This window comes from Fringilla coelebs, assembly GCF_963513975.1.
Source record: "Fringilla coelebs genome assembly, chromosome: 6".
NCBI lineage: Eukaryota > Metazoa > Chordata > Aves > Passeriformes > Fringillidae > Fringilla > Fringilla coelebs.
In genome coordinates this window covers 41,277,885-41,300,120 of record NC_140034.1, presented here as the reverse complement: position 1 = coordinate 41,300,120, position 22,236 = coordinate 41,277,885, and the positions used below count along the sequence as shown (strand labels likewise).

The 22,236-nt window shown below is 38.3% G+C and overlaps 1 protein-coding gene across 2 annotated transcripts in view; it reads left to right on the top strand.

The window, feature by feature from the left end:
• TTC17 (tetratricopeptide repeat domain 17) overlaps positions 1-21,481 on the top strand; it is a gene marked incomplete at its 5' end in the record, with an annotated part of 55,302 nt that extends 33,821 nt beyond the window's left edge. The window contains 9 exons of one of the 2 annotated variants that reach the window (XM_084208442.1): positions 10,211-10,381; positions 10,734-10,984; positions 11,510-11,675; positions 14,051-14,171; positions 14,492-14,651; positions 15,129-15,212; positions 16,681-16,800; positions 18,976-19,119; positions 20,425-21,481. In XM_084208442.1, coding sequence (XP_084064568.1) covers positions 10,211-10,381; positions 10,734-10,984; positions 11,510-11,675; positions 14,051-14,171; positions 14,492-14,651; positions 15,129-15,212; positions 16,681-16,800; positions 18,976-19,119; positions 20,425-20,556 — 1,349 coding nt within the window. In that variant the 3' untranslated portion in view covers positions 20,557-21,481. Of the gene's footprint in view, positions 1-10,210; positions 10,382-10,733; positions 10,985-11,509; positions 11,676-14,050; positions 14,172-14,491; positions 14,652-15,128; positions 15,213-16,680; positions 16,801-18,975; positions 19,120-20,424 lie in introns of those variants that run through there. The other variant, XR_014616272.1, reaches the window with a different exon arrangement.
• Between the last annotated feature and the right edge of the window lie 755 nt (positions 21,482-22,236).

The following is a 22,236-nucleotide window of genomic DNA, read 5'->3' as shown; positions in this document are numbered from 1 at the left end:
TGAAGGTGAATGACCTTGCCCTAATACTGCTGTGCCAAGCTCATTGAAACCTGTCTTCTCTTTCCATGTATTTTTCTTGTCAAAACTATATAGAGAATGTACAGATAGAGATTCTTAAATTGAAAATGAAAGAATGTGGTACTGTGTTGAACATGGCATTTTTAGCTACGTCAGTATCCAAAGGCTGTGCAACCACTGCTTCTGCACATTGCTTCCAAGCTGCTGCTTGCTGGAAAGCCACTGAGAATCTTAAAGGTTTCTGTAAACAATGCATGATTCCTTAAGTATATCTGTGGTGCTCAAAAGTCATTCTCTTTTGCATGCATTAAATATGCTAATGAGTGAGTTTGTTCTGCAGCTTCTTTCATCATGCAGAGTATGCCTTGCTATCCTACACACATGGCCTGCTTATTTGATGCCTGGCAGTGTACCTGACAGCTTCTCCTAACAGTCATCAGTCTCACTTTGCATCATGCTCTGTTAAGAATGGTATGCCTGCAATATTTAGTGTTCTGTATGCATTCTATCTTTTCCTAAGATCAGAAAGCCATTGGCTAGCAGAGGAGAGAGGATAAAATCATGGCCTCAGGTGCTGTAGTAACTGAGGAAATGAGAATTGCACTCTGGAAGTGAATTTAGAACCATAGGAGAATTCAGTGAGAGTTTACTGATGCAAAACCGTTCAGTATGAAGAAAAAGCAGTACAGTATTAAACTAAATATAATATGACATTTCCCATTTTTATCTGCCTTTGCAGTGCAAAAGACTATTCTTCATATGTTACCTGGATCTTTCCTTTACTTGAGCAATAGCTACATATTCATGTAGGAGGAGAAACATCAGGCATTGCTCAAAGGGAAAAGATTCCCTCTCCAACTAAGTTTTCAAAAGTTGATACCTTCAGTTATCAGATGTATTACCATTTCTCTGCAGTGTGTGCTGTGCTTTTCTATGACAAGAATATAGAGAAAATGAGAAATTTGTGACTGTGTCTTCCTCTCTTGAAGGCTTTCTTTGCCAGTGGCAGTTACTTATGCGTAGCTGCTAAAATTTCTTACTAAACCTTAACTGGATGCACCACCTAGAACTGGACCTATTTTAAAAAGTTCCAGCAACAGCATATGTTCAGCAGCCTTTTTAGGAGGAAGAGTAATTCCTCAGCTACATCTGCAGGGAGATGTGGTTTCACAAACGTGTTTATAGTTGAGCTGTACACACTGAGTTAGTGAGTTGGTTAAAGCATGTTTGGAAGGGAAAAGAACCACATATGGGAAAGTGACAATGTGTAGTTTAGTGTCATTAGCAGCTGGCCGAGACCTCGAAGGCTGTATTCACTTGGCCTAAATCTGAGAATTTGTAAAGTGGTGATGTGTGGCCTCAGCCTGTAATGAGTCATGTGGAGGTTGTCTGGAAGCAGCATGCAATGCCATGTGCTCAGATTAAAATGAGCACTGCACGCTGAGCCACGGAGTGCCAGGCACTTAACTACCCCTGATCTGTCTGCTTTATTGATTTGTTTTTTCCTTTTAAGGTTGGTTGCCTGGTTCATGTGAGTTTGTGTTGTGCTCTGACTGTCCTCAAAGCTTTAAATCTATCATCTGTCCTGGCTACTAGAGACTGAAACTAGGACAGTTCAGCATTTCCCAGAGGAAGAAATTGAGCCTTCTTGAATGTAACCATTTTGGGGAGAAGGGACATTCTTGCAAAAATTTTTAGTCTTTCTGTAGAAAGACTTTGGCTTTGTACTGTTCAGGCAGTGTGAGGAGAGTGTTCTCTTGTTGAATTCTAATCTCGAATGGTTGGCAGTATTCTTGTCAAACATAACCTTCTGCAGGTATTCCTTACTTAAGGCTAATCTTGATCATCACAGCCATCGACACCAGGATTTTTTTTTTTATCCTGTTTACAGAACAGTTCTGCTTTTTAATGGATTTGTGTAGACTGTTGCCCTGTCAGGCAAACTGCCAAGCACTTAAAAGCTCTCTTAGATTAGTAAGGGACAGGCCTACCTGACCAGTTAACACTGGTATGCTGTTTGGGTGTGTCAGTACGTCTGCTTTGTGTCCAGTTAGGAGGAGCAGTTGCATGGATATCTATTCCAAACAAATCTATAAATTGTCATGGATCAAGTCTGACTATGAATCTGCTCTTGCTGAGCAGTATACCTAGTGAAGAGATATTCTGATAACCATAAATACAGCCTATCAAAATAGTTTCTCAGAATAAGAACATGTAAACAGGTCCCTGTGGTATGTTGTTAAATTCCAGTACGTGGTGCAAATCTTACAGACAAAGTGGTTATCAAGACATACACATTCAGAGAAGTGGGAAGCTAACAGTAACCTCTGGTGGAGTTACTAACTCTCATAGAGTTCAACTATATGATGCCATTTCTCAGTAGAAGGTTACTGTTGTACTTAAAGTCCTTTTTGACTTGAGTTCATAGATACTTAGGATCTAACAGGATCTACAAAATATGTGATGCCTAGTGTAACAGAGATGTGGAAAAGAAGAAAGACTAGAAAGCTCAAAAAAAAGCAGGCCACTGTATAGGCTTTGCTTATGCTATTGATACTTAAACTAAGAAATGTCTTTTGTTTAATCATAAACTGATTTCAGATTTGTGTTATGTACAGGGATGTAAATATTAGTCATTTAATATTCACAGCAAGCCTTATATTGGGATCCACTGCTGGTGAGTATTTATTGTTAACAAATTAATAATAATAATAAGTAAGTGTTTTCTTAACTACAGTAAAAAAATCTGGCCCAGGGGGAAGTCACTGAGGACAAGCCCTTGTTTTCAGAACTTTTATGTTCTTATTTCTCTTGGGTTTTTTTCTCTTTCCTCAAAACAAACAAGCAGAAAAAGTAATTACCCTTGTGGCACAGACTGAAATTCAGACTGGAGGGCTACTTACCTTTCTGCTGTATACACAGAAACAGGGTCTTCTGAAAGAGACATTTTCCACACTTCTTTTAGTCACTGACAGGATTAGGGGCGGGGGGGTCTACATGTAGATGTTTAGATGTTTCTGTGTTTTATGCCTTATTCCTGGCATCATACAGTAAGTTTCTGCTTCTAGATGTGCATCATGAAAAAAATAAGTTCCTATTTTAGTGGGTGGAAAGTGAAGGCTTTAGGTAATCATTCTCTTTGATTTTTCCCTCTGTGATGCAGGGAGGAAGTTTGATATTTTCTACTCTGTTATAGAGTAGCCTACCTAATTCTTCAGGATGTTTTGCATGCATGTCCCTTATTAAACTGCATTATGTTCTATTTTAAACAGGTTTGTCTTTCTCTTTAATTCTCTCCCATGTTTTATTTATCACTTCTTTATATTTCATGAGGAAATTTTTTGTATCTGTTCATCAGGGACTGGTCTGTTACGCAGTGGTGAGGTATTTCTCTCAATATGATCAAGAAATCTGGTTATGTATTGTTGGCATTTGTATGTTTTGAAAGGTTTAATCAGAACTGCTGTGATGAGACAAATAGATAACCAATTTAGAGCTACAAATCAGATTTTAAAACTTCCTACAAGTGAGAACAGTTTTACCATATACTTAAGCCTCTTAACTGGAAAACTGTTGTTGGAATAAATAATAAAAAAGAAAGAACTTCTCTATGCTTCGTTTTGTGTGCTTTGGTCTAAATTTTGATGGCATAAATTATCATCCTGCTTTTTGCTATGCATCAAATGAAAAGCTTTTTATGTCGTATTTTCTTTGACTATTTCTTCATGAGCACACCTCTCATCATCTTTGAAGAAGGGCCACTGGCTATCAAAGGGAGGAATTTATGAAAGTCAACTTTTAAAATACTTCATTTTGCTTTTCATTATTTGTTTTCCATACTTCACTTTTTCAATCAGCAGTTTGTCCTGTCCTTTGAAAATGTTTATTTTTGTCCTGTAAATTCTGGCTTTTCAAAGGAGGATTTATATTAAAGGAAAAAGCTAAAAATTAACAAATAATGTTTGCGCATAGGGAGAAAACACATTAAAAGCTTAGTTCAGAATTTGGGCATTACACTCCTCATCCTTTTCCAGTACCCATATGGATACTTAACTTCTTCAGAGTGGGAACTCACTGCCATCTGTCTTTTGTTAACCAGAATAGAATCTGTGATGATATGTGGGTAGTAGATACATCTTTTTAGTGGTTTATCCAGCGTGTTACAACTGTAAAAGGCTCTGGAGGTCCACTGGTGTTACTGTTCCGGAGCTGAGTCGTGCATGGCTGAAATCACAGTGATTGTGTGGTAGGTCTGGTGTATTTCTCTTGAACTAAATACAGACCTACAAGCATTCACAGATCAGTATTGCGCAGCCAGCTAATTCTAGTTGAAACTTCTAGTTTTCTTCTCCTTTTACTTACCTGCTCTTATCATTTGGTGATCATTTTTCACTAAAAATTAAGTGGATATTTTTTTAGTTGTATTTTTTATGCTTGTATGTATGGAAAACAACAAATTCCTTTGGTTTTGCTTCTGGAGTTTTATTGCAGCACTGTTGTGCACTTAAGCAGTTATGGCCTGTGACCTATGTGTAACATTTTTAATGGCAATCCTGTCTAGTTCTAAGTGTTCTGCAGTTTTTGCTTTCAGAGCTCAATCATGGGATTCATTTTGAAGTACAAACATGTTTGTTTTTTTTTTTATTAAAACAGTAAGAAAGGGACTGCATTAATTTTAGAGCAAAATCTAAATAAAACCATGTTAATTTATTATTAAGGTGAACAGAGCAGCAAGAGCTGCTAAAGATAGATCTCTTCTGTAGTTACTGCTCATCCTACTGCTTTTAAAACTCATGTCAAAATAAGTGGCTTGGATTTTTTCCTTTAGCAAATGCTTTGCAATCAAATACATGTTTATACGTGATTGGAATAACATGGTTGTTGTTAATGTCTCAGAAGATCTTTAGGAAATTACCATGTTCACCTTGAAAGATCAGGGTAATTAGAGTATGCAGTGTGTTAATCACCAGTGTTAAGGTTGCCATGAAAGTCAAAGTTCATGTTTATATGTTGTCTAGAGGATGGTCTCCCAAAGAGCACTTCCCTGTTACCCTGCCTAGCTTGTTGATGTCAGATTGCAACAAAGTCGCTGTGGTGCAGAAACTAAGACAGTTCTTAAGGTGCTCATTTTAGCCTAAGTGTTGATGGATGAGATCTCCATAGTTCTAGATCCACAAAAGGCTCTGGTAGGTGAATTCTCTCATTCTAGATTATTTTTGTAAACCCTGGGAAATTATATTGCCTGTGACACAAAGCACTGAACAAGGTTGCTTCTATAAAAGTGATGGATGACAATGTGCTGAGTTTAATTTCTGTAATGAATATATTTTAGCCTAATTGCAAATATATGTCACTCAGGTAGTGAGCACACCCAGATTTTTCATGGGACCTCTAAGCAGTATCATTGCCCATTCTCATATGTAAAGTGGTAATACACCACCCCCTTTTATTTATGTGTCTCTGCATCTGCATAAGCAGTGCAAAAGTAAAGAGAAGACTCCTTATTGATGCACTACTACTGAGATTTCTGTAGATGAGTTGGTTCATCTGCATGTAGGGATTGAAACTTATTTCCATTAAGCTCAGTGATATGTCATTCCTGCTGTAGAAAGGAAAAAAAAAGACCTATCTTTACTGTATTTCACTGTGTGGAATACTAGTTTTAAGCATTCATAAAAAATAAGTATGGAGTTAATAACTTGTGTTAGCAGCTTGGTTTCAGTTTGTTCTCTACTCTGACAACTCAGGTATTAGGCTGACTTACATCTGTATTAAGTACAGTTCTCTCTCGGCTGTGTTTACCCATAAAGAGGCAAATTATTTAAGTGACACATATCTCCAGATAACGTGCATTTTGCCTAACCTAATGCAAGTCACTGACTACAGCAACAGTCCTTGACTCTTGTAATAATTCAGGTGATAATGCAGCTCTGTTTATTCCAACCAGTAGGGAAAAAAATCAGTACCTAAATTTAAAATTGCTTAACTTTTAGTTCTGAGGCATTATTCTGCCACTGTAATTTCTAATTATGTACCGAAAAAAATGTAAGGGAATTAGTCCGTATAACATTACGAGTTAGGAGACCCAATAATTTTCATAAACCTAGGATGTTGGAACATAGGTGGTGGAGTTAGGAATGCTTTTTTTTTTTTTTTTTTTCTGCAGGTTCTGCCCTGACAAAGAGCTAAGTGTCAGTAAAAATTTTGTGCTGACCAAAGACACTTGGAGATAATTTTACTTTTTATTCCTAATTTTATTGATGACACTAAACAATGTATCTTTAGTTGGTATATAGGAATCAAATAGTGAAAGTATTTAATGAGGCCTTATTCTCTCTGCCACATGTGCCACAAGAAACAAACAGCTACAGTGGCAGTTAATTTTCATTTTTAGAACAAACACTGCCTAATTTAATGGTGAGGTTTGATTACTTTGAAGACCTTACTCAAGATGCACCACTTCCGTGGATACTCGGGGAGTGTTGTTTGCTCATCTTTCCTCTTTTCCGTACTTCCCACGTTTCTTTCCTTGCCTTAGGCAAGTGGCTTTCAATCTGAGCATCTGGGATCACCTAAATTGACAGAAATTTGCTCTTAGACAAAAAAAAACCCCAACACGTAGCACCAGAAAAGTTCATAGGTAATGAGGAAAGTTCATAATGGTTTCCAGGTGTGACTTTTTGAGAAATGTGGCAACATTAAATATGTTTCAGAATAAGTATTTGCTACCCATTCATAAATGGAGCAACTCTTAAACTTCAGTTACTGCATCGCTTCTCCCTCCTAATATTTCTCCATCCCTGTGACAGATGTCAGCACTCTGGGTGCTTCCCTCCTTATGCTTAGTGGATTTCAGCTTAAGAGTTCACTCCATTCCTGAAGAACTTGTGTCTGACTTTTTGTCTAGGGTTTTTTCTGCCCTACCAACTGCAGTAGTTACCACAACTTCAGTGGACATTTGAGAGGAGTCCTGAAAATCAGGAAGGTGGTTGGTATTAAATGGGATGGATAATCTAGCAAATCTTTCCTATACTTAAAGTTTGGTTTGTGCTAATGCTGCACAAGTGTGTTCACATTGGCCAAAAAAATTACAAGTTATAACAATATCGGAATTGAGTCCCTTAATAAACAATACTGTGTTCTGCTTTTAATATCCAAGGTCTCAAGGCTTCAGTCTCAAATACGGAGTTTGTATTTGCTTTTTCTCCGGGAGATTTCCTTCGTAAATTAGGAGCTACTGTGTGGGTTTTTTCTGCCAATTTCTACATTAACCTGGTACAGACTGTTTGTGTTATTTGCATCATTTAAATAAAGGCCCAGACACTTTTTTATATCATCTGTATGATTTTTATTTCGCTGTCTAGAATTTAGTAACCAGATCTCATAATACATAAGGTAAGGCAGACTCTGATCCACTTCCCACTGAGCTTTCTTAGCTCTACAGAATCAATGGGAAGAGTGACAACAGCTGCTCTCAGAAAATAAATGAGCAAGAAAGTGATCCTTCTCTAGTAAATTTTCAAGGTGAAGTAAGCTGAACTTACCAAGTACAATATAGAAATTTTAGACTTCCAAGTTTTGTAATATCACTGTGTCAGGAATTTACACCTAAAACTCACACATGCAGATTAAGACAGCCAGAATATATGTGAAATATTAATAATAAATAGCTGGGCATTTTTAGGTCAGTGGTCACTTTTGTCCTTCACGTAACAGAGGTGCTCTAAGTATTGCAGTGATACAGCCAAAGTTCTACAGACAGAGAATGTGCCTGCAGCTTGGTGCTGTGTTGTTCCCTTGGTCTCACACCCTGCCCTCTGGACTTGGTGGGTTTCAGGCATCTGGCTGACAGAAACTGTGAAGTTCTGACTTGGAGTGTTTCAGTACCACCATCTTCATGGTTCACTCACTAGAGATCTTCAACTTCCGTTGGTTTTTCAACTAGCATTTTTGTCTCCAGCAATATCAGACAACTGAAAGCAGCAAGTTGAAAAAATTAGGTCATTCAGGTTTCTATATATAGCAGCTCTCAGATCCCAAGAGAGCCAGCACAGTCATCTAGCCTGTTTTTAGCTGTCAGTGTTTGTAAATTAATATTAACAGAGTTGGTGTTAAGTATAATTTTAAGTGCCATCATTTTTTTTTCCTTCTGCTTGCGCTTTCCAGCTTTTTTAATTCTTTTTAGCATTTTTATTTCATTTAAAAATAGTTGTCTAGATTTGAGCCCCTCTGCTTCTTTCTTTATACTAATGATGATGAGTAATAATTTCTTTATACTAATGATGAGTGGGTCTTCAGCAAAGGGAATTGTGGCCTTCACATTTCTGAGAAGCACCTGGCTTGCATTGGAATCTGGCAGGGTTGATGTCAGGTGGGGACAGCTTAAGTGTTCTATGTGCACCATCTCTCATAACTAAATGTGAGGCTCTCCATTTAGTGAAGTGATTGTTTTATCTTTTTCTTTTTTTTCTTCTTTTTTTTTTTTTTTTTTTTTAATGAAACCGATTCTTTTTTTGGCAGAATGGGAGAGGTGGGCAGGGGATTGAAGAAAAAATCAATGACTGATAGAGTAGGAAAGGCTGAGTATAACTGGATGGTAGATATTAGAAGAGTTTATGAAGTTAACTACTTCTGTTCTATGTATTTACTGATAACATTGTTTGTTTTCTTACATACAGCAGATGAGGTAGGACAAGAAATAGTTTTTCCAAAAGATTTATAAATCTAGTTTAATTTGTTTGATTTTGGTTACTCATACACAGAGAGAGAAAATACTGGTCTGTTTCTCCTCCAAAGATGACACCTGAGTGTTCCCAGATGGAGAAGTAGAGAGCTGAAAGCTGTAGTTTCACTTTGCTGAGAAGCAGTGGAACAGGTTACCCTTACCTGAGAGTTAGAACCATCCTCTCATCCCACTGGCCTGATAAAAGCATAAAACCTAGAATTATCCTTTGTACCATAGGATCATTGTGTGAAGTACAAAGGGGTCACTGATCTACTTTATTCACGTTCTTGTTATTTGATGCTTCTTGGTTGAAAAAAATAATGCTTCCCATTTGCATGGAGAAATACAATTTGCACTCAGAGAAGGTAGAATGGAGAATGTACTTGAGAATCTAATGCATTTAATTTTTCTTTTATTCAGCTGTGGGCTTCTTAATTCATTTGTTCATGTATACCATTTTCACTCACAAGTGATTGAAATGAAGGAAGGGTTTTAGAGCAGTAGCTGTGTACATGGCCGTGTCCCAGCCCCAAAGCTGCACCTTGGGGTTCAGGGCAGTTCTCAGCCTCTCACACATGTGGAGGAGAATGGTGTCATTGCCTGTATTCCCTAAGTGGAAAGTAGTAAGTATTAGAAAATTGCAGATCTGTACTTAAAATGTACTTTTTATGAAAAGCATTGTTACAAAGGTGCAGGTGGCCACCCTTAAAAGTATCTAAATGCTTATGTGGCACAAATGGATGCTCAAAGGCTACTGTTGCAAGTGTGCTCTTTTTTTATTTCTGCTTATTACTGACTCTACCTTTGGATTCTTTCCCATGCTATTCCTGGATCTTTGCATTTGGTGGAATGTGAACTTGTAACCTGAGTACAAAATGATAGATGTTTAATTTTCAGCTGTATAAACTTCTGATTTTCTGCATAGAATAATGCTCTTAGCTTTTGTCTTCTGTTTTATCAGCTGGTTGTACCAACATGCTGGCATAGGTCAGTCTGGCATTCCCAGATCAGTCTGCCTTGGCCCTTCTCTCAAGCATGGTGACCACTGTGGTGTCTTAAGTGAAAATTCCTGTGGCAGGCAAACACCTCATACAGTGCATTGTCACTAAAGCGTGTCTTGGGAGTGTTCACTGGAGTGGGTACTCTCACACAGTAATTTCTCATCTCTTGTGCAACTTTCCCTTGAAAAGTAGCTGATTTTTCTTACATTAGTAGTTCACAGTATATACTTAATAGCATAGTTTCCTGTAACTGTTTTCCATTATTTCCCTTGTCAGTGGGCAGATCAGTTTTTAATCACTGAATGAAGTCTTTCATCCTTCGTAGAATTATTCTTTTAATCCATAGATTAAAAATATAGAAAATCCACAGAAAACTAGAAGATGGTAGCTTCCACAATACAGCTTCTGTACTTGTATCCAGGAGAAGCTTTATCTCATGGTATATAATTAAATTTCTCTCTTTCAGGCCACTGTCATGAGAAAAATACCGATGGCAGTTATGGCAAGGAGAAATACTTTGATGACCATTATGAGTCAGTTACAGCGGTGACAGAAGGACACTCTGAGGGAGGTACAGAAGATCCAGAAGTCCTTACTCAGAGTTCAGCAAGGGATCCCTCTTTCTTGAGACTGGAAAGTAAGTCAGCCTTACAAAATAAGTTCTGGCAAATAAAATTGTTTCTAGATTTTTCAGAAGAGCTGTCTGTTTTCCACTGAGAGGCTGTGTTTTCCCCTCTCTGTCCATAAAGTAACAAGTAACCATAAACTAGTTTCGTTCTCTTCACCATTCTTCTCCAAGCACAACAGGGATGCTTATTTGTGATGAGGAGGTGTGCTTTGACTAGTTCTCTCTTTGTGCAGTAAGTTGTCAGTGATACTTGGGTTGTGCAAGTGGAAAAGTCAGGTCACAGAAAAAAGATTCTTTTTGCACAATTTGTGAAAGCACAGGGAAAATAATTTTTGAAGGTTTTTATGTTATTCCCTCTTAGACACAGTCACTGCAGAAAGCAATGGTTCAGAAGGAGTGGAGGGTTTAGAAGATGATCAGATGTCTGAAGAGATGCTGGCTTTGGTGGATGAGTTTGAAAATTCTTGGCCTCAGGAAGCTTTTGAAGGGGCACTGGAAGTAAAAGGTCGTCGGATGGACTTGCAGGGAATCCGGGTCCTGAAGAAGGGATCTCAGGATGGACTAGCTAGCTCCTGTTTTGGAGACTGTGGTGATGATGATGAAGCTGAATGGGTAAGTTTGAGTTAGTTTACTTAAGGCTTGTACTAAGTGTTACGGACAAGGGAAAGATGAGAACAGTTCAAGGGGCTTAGCACTGGGAGATACATATCTATGTAGTTATCCTATGAGCCTAAAAGATGTAGTTGTTGATGGCTGGTATGAAATGAACAAGTAATTTCAATCCATCACCAACTTCTTTCTTACAGTTAAAAAAAATATATTTTAACCAAAAGTTCTAGTTAGCAGGAAAACACGGGAATCCCTCTTGTCATCCTGTTACCAGTAAAATATATTATCAAAAATGCCTTTCAGTTCTCCAGCAGGTAAATTGGTTTTCTCTTGCGTCAGAAGTTGTATACTTGGTTCGCATGGTGTGATACAGTGAAAGAGAGCAGGCTTTGAGAATGAGGAGTTGAGATGGGGAGGAAAAGTGAGAGACAAAGGTCTCATCTGTAACATCTTTGGGCTAAAACAAGTAGTGCAAAACAGTCATGGTGTTTCTTACTGTTAACCTTGCTGATACTGTTCTTTTGGTAGATCACTTTTCAGGTAAAACGTTTAAAGAAACCAAAAGTTGAAAGCTTGGATCTTCAGGAGCCAGCTGGGAGAAATGTGGAAGAAGGGACTAATGCAGAAAATGAAAACTTTTACCAAACTGCTCTAGAGATCAGTGGACCAAAGATACCTTCTCCTGGACCAATAGGTAACTTGCAACTTCTAGAGAAAGCAAATAATTTGTAGCTTTTACATTACTGTGGTTTATTTCCTGTGCAGCCTTTATGTTACACTTCATTACGGTTTATTACTGAAAATAAGCATCACAAAAACTACGTACCAAAATGTCCCTTCTAGATGAGTACATGGAAAACAAAGAAATCTCTTCCAGCAGCACCTTTTTGATGACGTGCAGCCTAACTTTATCTTTTGAATGAAAGCTTCCTAGCTAATTTCCAAAACTTCTGGGGATGAGATGGTGAGAGTGGAGAATGAAAGAGGTAGATAATGTGAGTAGAAGTTGTAAAAGAGAGGGGGGACTTTGATCTCTTTTGATAAACTTAATGGGCAGAGGAGTTAGTTTATCAGGATGCAGAATAAGACTTCTGACTTCTGGCTAAGCAGAAGACATACAACTCAGACAGAAAGAGCTGAAAGCTTAGTCTAATAAAAATGAAGTAAATAAATAAAAATCAAGTGTTCTGCTATAATTGTTCAGTAATATAAGAGAAAACTTATATTCAGCCTGAAAACTGCAGACTGTCTTCTGAAACAGTGTAGCTACAGAAGAGTAGAGTTCTGCACCAACACAGATGAGATTTTGAGCTTTTGAGAGGCAGATGGAGTTTTTGCTGGTTGAATAAGAGGAATTGGAGGATAATCTGTTAATATAGTGCCAAAGAATAAAACCCAAGTAATTGACCCCTATCCTTCTTGTCTTACCTTTCAATGGAGCTAAAATCTTAATGTTGTGGGGCTGATGTGTGAGCAAAGTTCTGCAGTGCATCTTAGTTCTTGATGATTTGATGACCTGGAAAGTGACTTCACATTTTGAAGGCTTTTACATTAAATCTTTAACAGCCACCTTTTTTAGCAACTGACAAATGTAGGTTATTGAATTAAATATTTAAATGGGGAGGGGGGAGGAATACATGAAAACAGACTGTCATTTGTGAACACACACCTGTCCTTTCCTCAATGTATGTCTTCTTTCCCTCTGAGTTACTTTTGTGGCTCTATTACATAGCATCCCTCAAATGTAAAGTAATCTTCCCAACATTCCTGTGAGGCAGGGTCTGCTGGCATCCTCTTTGCAAGAGCTAAATCATCAAAATTTAAGTAACAAATTGAAGATCACGTGGGGAGTTCTTGGTAGAACAGAGGAATGATGATATCTGTCTTGTGTTTCACTCCTTCCCAGACTATTGAACTGTGTCTGTAGCATTTCCATACCTCTTTATGTCCTTTCTGTTCATGCCAGTAGGAATTTGCAGTCACATAGTTCACAGTGGTGGTAATGAGAACTTATAATTTCCCTTTGAAATTTCTCTTTATATCTCGGCATAAATTTTCTTTTTATCACAATATTTTATAAAATTCATGGTATTGCAGTTTCTTCATTATTTGCAAAATATGATTAAATGGTTTACTGTAACTTAGATGAGAAATAGGCATTGCATCCAAATGGGCAAAATTTCATATAACTAGAAATAAATACTGAAATATTGTCTAGGTAGCTGGTTTGATAGACTGTCATGTTGTTAAACTTGGCTTCCAACTGTACAAATCTACTGCTGTAGTGAATTTTTCTAACCTTCCAAATAGTTTGGATGTTTCTGATACCAGAGGAAAATGTTTCCTAACATATAACTCAGGCTAGTTTCCTAGGACTTGATACAGTATCCACCAAATTTGAGGGAAAGATTTCAGTAGGCTTTAGTTCAGATGTGAAGATCAGGTTCATGTTTCTCTCAGTAATCTGTTAGTTAACATAAAGCAAGTTATTTAACCTTTCCCTGCCTTGCTTTGCTCCTCTGCAAAGTGAGAGAGAGCTAAAGTGTAATTGTTATAGTTTCAGGAACATTTCTATCTTGAGTGTAAGAACATGGTAAAAGCCACTGACTGTCTTAGACAATACTCATTGAACACTGTTGGCAGTATTTGTTGCCTGGAATTGTCAACAGGTAGACCAGTCAACTTTTATTAGTTTCTAACAGTCACTGTAGAACATTAATGATGACTCACAAATTTGGTTTAGGGACATTTAAGTAGAAACATTACCTGTAAACAAGATTGGCAATTGTTCTTAATCTGTAGTTTTGGAAAAAGTGTAATGAAACAGGTTTGAAACTTCATCTTCTAATCAGTCTTGTGCCAATCTGGTTCTGTCTGTGCATGCTACCAGTCCCATTCAGTCCATTTAGATTCAGGAACGTTCTTAAAGAAATCTCTCTGCAAGACAGTAACTTTTATAATGGAGGAGATGTATCCACTGGCAAAGAGTATTTTAAGTCATTGTACTGAAGTAGAATGTCTTTCTCCTTCCAAAAAAAGTTTCTTCTATTTTTCTTTTATTTTATCAAGGAAAAAGGCGTGACTACCGGAGCCTTGGCTGGCCAAGTCCTGATGAATGCCTGAAACTCCGCAGGGTAGAGCTTACAACTGTAGCCAGTACATGGCTTGCTGTTTCTGCTAAAAACATTGAGTGAGTATCTTGGATATGAGCCCTAAGTAAGTTACTTACACAAAGCAGGACAGTTATGTGGTCTTCAGTGTGTGTAAACTGAAGATTTTATGTTAGTAAGAAAGAACTTGCAGGATTTCTAAGACGTTTGAAAGCATCATGTGGAATTTCATCAATTAGACTTGAAAAGTGCAAGTGCAGATGAAAGATCAGTTTCTCTTGCTTCTTGAGCTACTCAGATGAGATTCTGCCAGGTTCTGGGCAGTTTACTTTCATTAGAGAGCTTTCTAATGACTATTCTGTTCTCTTAACTAATTTGACTTGTTTTATGACATTTGTAGCATTACAGAACACATTGATTTTGCCACACAGCTGCAGGAACCAGCCGTGGAGCCCCTTTGTAACCCAAACCTCCCAGCCAGTATGCATACTTTGGACCACCTGCAAGGTGTCTCTAGTCGGGCCAGCTTGCATTACACTGGAGAAAGTCAGCTGAAAGAGGTATGCCAGAGCTGAAGGCCGTCACACAAAAGTGGCCATACCGTGGCAGATTCAAGGTGCATTTAGCTCAGTGCCTTGTCTCCAGAGGTGACTTTCAGCGAGTGAATGCCTGGATAAAACTGTAAGAACAGTGCAGCATGAAATTATACCAGAATGCTTTCCCAGCCATCTACAGTCTGCCCTGAGGGAAATCCTAAAACACCATTAGTGTCTCTGTATTTATAGCTCTTTGTGGATGAATTAGTGAAGGTAAAGTCCAACTCAGCATACTCAGAATTTCTAGTGTTCTTAGTATTCGGTGCCATGGAGTTATAGCACTGTGTTATATGGATAGTATCAACTCAAGATAGACAGTTATGTTTACATTGAAGCAGGTTACAGCATTTGTAAAACATCAGGCAAAAAAGCAACCAGCAAGCAAGGGGACATCTCTTACCAGGTTCCAGCATCTAAGCATTTTTACTTCCTCTTCCACAGGTCCTACAGAATCTTGGCAAAGACCACTACTCACCACAGTCGCTAGAACAAGTTGGTACTCGAATAGCCAAAGCTTTGGAAAAGGTATGTGTAAAGGAGAAGATGAGAAGTCTGGGCTTACTGCTCATGACTGGCGTAGTGGTCAATCCGGTCTCCAATCGTTTGTCTGAAATCCTGCTCAAGGAACGTATTAGTACTTGGACTAGGGATTTGTGTCTATTTAGCATCTGTAATGCCCTTACAGGTATTTTGTGGAGGTATATCCTATGCTTATACCATCAAGTGTCTTCTGTATCTCTCTGCTGAAACCTAAGCTTGTCAGATGTCTCAGTGTTTCCTGCCCTGTAGTGAGCCGCATTGCTGATTATTGATTTATTAAACTATTTCAACAGTTCTCAGCCCTCTTCTTTCTCTTTATGCTACACTTGGAGCTTATGGAAAGTGGAGTTAAGCCATGTCTCCCCTCTGCAGTAACACTCCTGGCATGCTGCTGTCAGACAGTTCAAAGGGGCTTCCTGTTTCAGCCTGCTGGTTCTACCTGGTGCTGTGTTGGCCGGAAGTGTCAGATGTGTTCAGGCAGAGGTGTTGTACCATGTGCAAGCCTGCACTTCTGTTCTCCCCAGAGAAATCCAAGCTTCCTAGCTAAAGGACCTCAGCTGTGAGCCCTAGGATGAGAGGATTAGGGACATCATTTTCACAGGATCCATGAAGCAGACAGGAATGTCAGGGATTACTATTTTGTATTTACAACTTGTAGGGACAGTATCCCAAACTCATATAGAAAAGAGGGCTCGATGAAAACAGTTTGGTGCCCCTAGCCTGTTGGACCAAAAGCTGTCTGAGGTACTTGCTGTGCTTTGAAATTATTACCAATATAATTTTTTCCATCCCCTGAAAGTAAAGACATTACTCTTATCCTCATGTTACAAGAGTTAGTTTCTTGTCACTTTAGAGGCCTACTAGCTTTTTCGCTTACGTGCTCGTTTTCCCTGCAGGCGCCAAGATTTATCCAAATAAGCTGAATATTTAGTGCAGAGATTAGAAACAGAATTCTCAGTATTTTCCTTTGTAACACAGGGCATGGGAGTCAGCCAGATAGAGGCTGGGCTTTGGCAGCCTTCTGGACTGAGCTGCATCCCAGGGCATCCTTTCTCTTTCCAATGACTGCAGGGAGCCTACAGGCCAATCAGCTAATTTAGCTAAGTTTTTTCCTTCATGTTGGGTAATGTGTGTGCACATATAGATGCTCAGCATCAGAGAGCTGGTTAGAAGCTGTTGTGGCTGCTGAAACTGTTGTTGCTGTTGAAAGCTATTAACTGCTCTTCTGTTCTGAAGGAAATGATGTTGCAATTGGAATTTGTTTCATTTGGCAGTCTCATATACCTTGCTATTGCATATATGTTGTCAGAAACCTTTTGCTGCTTTGAAATAGTTTAATGCTCTTTTAAAATGTAACATCCTCTGCCTCAGTATATCAAATAAATTGGAAGAGTGAAAGGTAGGAAGAGTATTCAGTTTACATGACAGTTTTTTTGTGTTCTTCTTTTGCCAGAATCAGACTTCATGGGTCCTCTCTAGCATGGCAGCTCTTTACTGGAGGGTGAAAGGCCAAGGAAAGAAGGCAATTGACTGTTTACGGCAAGCATTGCACTATGCACCCCATCACATGAAGGTGGGTACACGTGTGTGCCCTCCTCGCAGGTGAAAGAATGTTTTTCTTGTCACAGCAGAGCTTTCACAGACTCTTGTTAAGGCCAACACTGTATCAGGTGTCTGTAATGTATTGGATACTTGATAGCTGATGTGAAACCAAGATTTTCACCATTTGTTTAGTACGGACTGTCTCTTAAAAAAAAGATAACTGCAGAAAAGGTTCTGTGGAATTTCCTGCAGTTCAGTGGGTGTGACATCTCCTCTAGGCATCCCAGACTTGAACTTCCTCCTGTTAGGACTTTGAGTCTTCATCAGCCTTTGTCTGGACAAGTCTTCTAACCTAAGATTTGGGTGTATGTTTTCTGGTTATGCTTTTAGAGAGGGGAGTATGTCTTCTGGTTGTTCTTTTAGAGGGTGGGAGGTGATTATCTAAAGGAATTACTTAAGTGCTTGAATCTTAAGTATTGGGGCTGTGAATCTCAGTTGTACACTAGTCCTTGACTTTGTGCAGCAATTCCTTGCTCCAAAAAAATAGGCAGTACTTTGGACACAGTCTTCTCTTCAGTGTTTCAGTTGGCTGAAGTGCTCTGTACCCTTCACCTTGCCAGGTGCTGTGCTGAGCATTGTAATGTCTGCTCTTAAACACCAAGCTCACCCTTGCAAACTGATAAATGCAATATAGGCTCCTTACTCAACATAGCAGATTTTTCTTTTTGACCTTGGCAACAAATTGTACAGCCTGGAAAAATGCAAATTCCACTGGAATCTTGGTCTTCAACCTTTCTCTGAAAATTGCGAGATGAAGTAATTCACACTTTCAAAACATTATTAGGAAGATTTAGCCATTAACAGCAGAAATGCCTCAAGTAAGAAATGCACATCCCCACTGCACATCCTTTGTATGTTTCCTATAATTCTATTTATTTGCATTATCCATTTAAAACGAGGTTGGAACCAAGACCTAACACATCCAGCTTTTGCTTATTTTCCTGTCTTTCCATGAAATTGGTTACTCAGGAAAGGAGTCCTTAGCTGTGTGATTTGTAAGGGTCAGACTATGGATTGGAAACTACAGTTTGTCAAGATTATGGTGAAGTAGTGCTTTTTTCTAGAAGCATGATATAATGCTGCTTGAGACAGTGTGACTCTCCAAATTTGTGCCTTGTTTTTGTCCTCCATATTGAAGCTGCCCCCAGAGAAAACTCTGGATCTTGTTTGTAAAGATAGAGCTGCAACTTCTACTCCAAGTTAGCACTGAATTAAAGCTATTTTGTTTATTTTGGTTTATCCTCCTCTTTGCTTTTATGCATTTTGGCTACTTTCTCTTGACTTTCCTCATGCAAATAAAAGATAATTAATTTTCCTGTGAACTTCTCTTGTGATTCTGACTTCCATAATATCTGCTTTGCAAACATGAATAACTTGTCCAGCACAGGTATTCCTTGACATGTGAAGGTCAAGGAACTGGGGATCACATGCATCCAGAACTTTTTATTGTCCTGTTGAAGGCGCCTAAGCCTTGGTACTAAGTGGTATTTTGTGCTTTGAAGGTTTGAGACCCAGCTCCCAGAGAGTTTGGTCTGGCTGCCAGGGCTCTACAGTTTTTTCAGTCAGACAAGGTCACAGTCTGGAAATCCAGGAAGTAAAGAACATACCATCAGTGTCTAGCTGAGAAAATTTTATTTATAGCTATTACTCAGCATCAGAATAACAATTCTGTGGCAGAGGCAGGACAAAAAATGATGCATCTGTTGCACTAATGGTTAGACCATGTTTTCTTCCCTGCTGTCCCCTTTGTTCATATTCCCTTTCCTTTTATGCAAGAGCTGAAAGAGGGTATTCAAACAAAACAGCTTCTCTTGTCTCTAAAGAGTGCACCTCATCTTTGGACAGAAAAATAGTCTCAGAGCTTCTAAAAACTAAATGTACTTAAGTGAGTTAATTGTTGAGTTTTTTCTGTCCAAGAGTAATGTTTGTCACTATTGTGAGTGGATGTGAGGTTGTTTTGTTTGTAACTCAGGCTCAAATGCAGTTTTGTATTTAAAGAGGTCTGGATCATTATTCTCAACATCAAAAGAGAGGGAAGTGGCTAGGAACCATATGAGTGTGTTTTGGTGCTGGATTCTTCTGTTTATCTTTCTGATCCTGAGACAATTGCAATGGAAAGAAACTGTTGCTTGCTCTTCTCCTCCAGGATGTACCACTAATAAGCCTAGCAAACATCTTCCACAACGCCAGACTCTGGAATGATGCCATCATTGTGGCTACCATGGCAGTGGAAATAGCGCCGCACTTCGTGGTGAATCATTTCACACTGGCAAATGTCTATGTAGCAATGGTGAGTGTGCTGTTGCCCCGGTGTGGCTGTCTTTGGGGCACTATTTACCTGTATGTGCAAGTCTTATTCTCACAAATAATTTTGAAGGAGAAACGGTCAAGAAATTGGGTATGATCATCAAGAAGCAGTATCTTTAGAAAGACAAAACTTTTGTTACTTATTTTATCGTTTAGTACTTTAAGGCCAACATTTTTATAAGCTGGCTTAAGAATGCTGTGTGCAAAGCTTTGTAAAGACAGTAGCAAACAATTGGTAATTTGGGTTATCCACCCATCTAAATACAGGATATTTTTATAATACTGGAAAATTAATGATGAATTTGGTATTTATCTTGAAGAGCAAAGCTTGGAATAAGTAAAACCCAACTCTCAGTTGTGGTGAACAAACACAAGGGAAGTTCATTTTCAGTATCTGGATTATTAATGCCCAATATAATTTGCAGATTGAACTCAAATTTCTTTATACACTCTATATATACTATTAAAACACACCTTTTTAAAAAATCAAGATTTAAAACTCACCTTGATCTAGTTAGTCTTTATGATATAGCCAGAAATTCATATTATCTCTACTTCATAACTGAAGTTAGGGAGAAAAAGAACTTAAGAGAAAAAAATAAGTGATGAAACTGACTGAAAGCCCCAGAATGTTTTGGGTCTTTTCTCCTCTCATTTTTCCTCTAATACACTATTGGATGTTGGCATGCTTTCCTAGTTAATAAAAAAGCAGGGTGGCATAGGTAATGAGTTTTCTGCTATACAAAAATAGATGCTATTTCCACATGAATGCTTCTAAGTACCAGCCTGCAGTCCAGCTTATCAATTGAAATTGTCTAAGTATTGTATGCTCTTTAAGTTTTGGGGGGTTTTTTGTTCAGGTTTACTCTTTTTATTGGGTAATCTTTTAAAAATAATTTCACATTGTTTCTAAAAATGTTAGCTTTTCAGAAAAGTTGATGGCTTTGCAGTGTTCATTATTTTAAAGCTTTGACCTACTCAAATTCTGACTGAAACTTTCACAGCAAGAATACAGAGGTGTACTATTAAAAAGAAAACACGAGAACATTGGTCAGTAACTCTCAGCAATAACTCAACTCCTTTCCATGGATTATGCAGAATTGAGTCATTAGCCCAAGAAAATATCAGTTATTTTTGGGAGAAGGAAAAAAGTCCTAAATCACAAGGATTGGTTTTGTTACTTCTGTGTATCTCATGCTGCACAACTGGTTGGGATGGGAAAGGCAGAGAAAATGTGTTCACTGTTTTTAGAATCTGACTCTTTGCACTCTGGTTTCTTTCTTCACAGGAGGAGTTTGAAAAGGCCATGAAATGGTATGAGTCAACACTAAAGCTTCAGCCGGAGTTTGCCCCAGCAAAGAACCGAATCCGCACCATTCAGTGTCATTTACTTCTGAAAAAAGAGCGACGGTCTCCTTAGAGATCAGCATCTTTCTCTTTTTTAAAAATGTCATTATTCTCTATTCTGCTCTTAAATGTGCTAAGATAAATTGATGAATTGAAATTTTTAACAAGACTGTTAAAAAGAGATGGGATTTGGATCAAGGGTTCTTTTATTTTTTTTTGTCAAATAGAGGAGCATCTTTGGAAAATATATTTCACAGACCATAATTTTAAAACATCCGTGTAAATATTAAACCAAGAAACTTCCATGAGTCCATGACCACCTATTACAGGACCTAGGCACTGTTAGTTTTTCCGTAATGCTCAGATTGGCATCAGCATCCAAAATAACTTGCTTCATGTCTTATAATCTAAGCCACTGGAAATGCAAAGCGCACAACCATACCAAATAGTAAGAGATAATCAGCAATTCATCCATGTGAAACTCATGCTTTGTCCAGTCTTGTTCACTCCATACCACATTACCTGCTTTTTTGGAAGGAGAGGAACAGACTTTTAAATATTTATTAAAAAACATGAGAAACATGAAGCATTTTTGGAATTCTTCATTTCTGCTGGGGAATGAGGAGAAGGTAACAGCAGGACCCTAAAGTCAAAGTAGTTTTTAATCATACTTGCAGGAAAAAAAAATTGGTAAAAATCCCAATAAGATGTTTTATATTTGTCTGTATATTCATAGCCCTCTGCCTCCCTGAGTGGTTGATTTACTAATTCTTTGTTCACTGTATTTCTAGCCGTTTTGGAATAAGGTGCAAGTTTATGCTCACCCTGAGCCATACTTTCAGCTGCCAAGGAGGAGGAGGGACATGGTGTCAAGGTATCAACAGCAAAAAAGTCAGATGGAAGATTTCCAAATCAGTTCTGTCTTTGGTTGGTGGAGGACACGATTCTCCAGAATCAAAAAGGGCACATACTTGAAATAAAATAAATTGTTTATGAACAACTCACAGCTTCTCCTGTACTGTGTATGTCATGCGCCACTTGTAAGAGTCCAGGTTAGTCTGGAGGAGCTACAGCCTTTCCTGGGGAGCAGACTGAGCTGGGAGCCAGGAAAGTCTTGGACAATCCTGATCAGCCAATGATTTCCTGCATACCCTTGGAAAATTCCTCATGCCTCTGTGTCTGACTCTGTTTGTGGCAAAAGGAAGTAAGGAAAAGTTAACTCGCTCAGCTGTCATGTAAGCCACTCTGCAGCTTCTAGTGTTAAAGATGCTTCTTCGTGATTCTTTTTAAAGAACTAACAAGGCTTATGAACTTACTTGATGTTTTTTCTTCCCCATATTTTTCCTGTCTCATTGATGCAAATTAAGAGTAAGTATGGCAGTGGTAGAAACTGTGGCATCAGTGTAATTTTTATAATTCTGGAACTTATTACTTCATAAAAGGATCCTTGAATATTTTTAGGTATGACTGAAGATGAGCAGTTCTAATTCAAATTTTACTTCTGTTTTATTACAAGTAATTTCTTTGTATCTAGGAATCCTGACAGAGGCATGAGCAAGTACTACTGTTGGGTAGATTTTTATTAAAAGTGTGTGAACCTGTCAAATTTTTGTCGACAGAGTCAACAGCATGTCAGATTTTATGCTCCTCCCAAGGCTACTGGAAAGCTGAATGTTGTTGGCTGGAGACAGGCATAGCTGTATCTCTGTATAAACTTCAAGAGGAAGATCTCTTCCTGAAAGGGCTAATACCA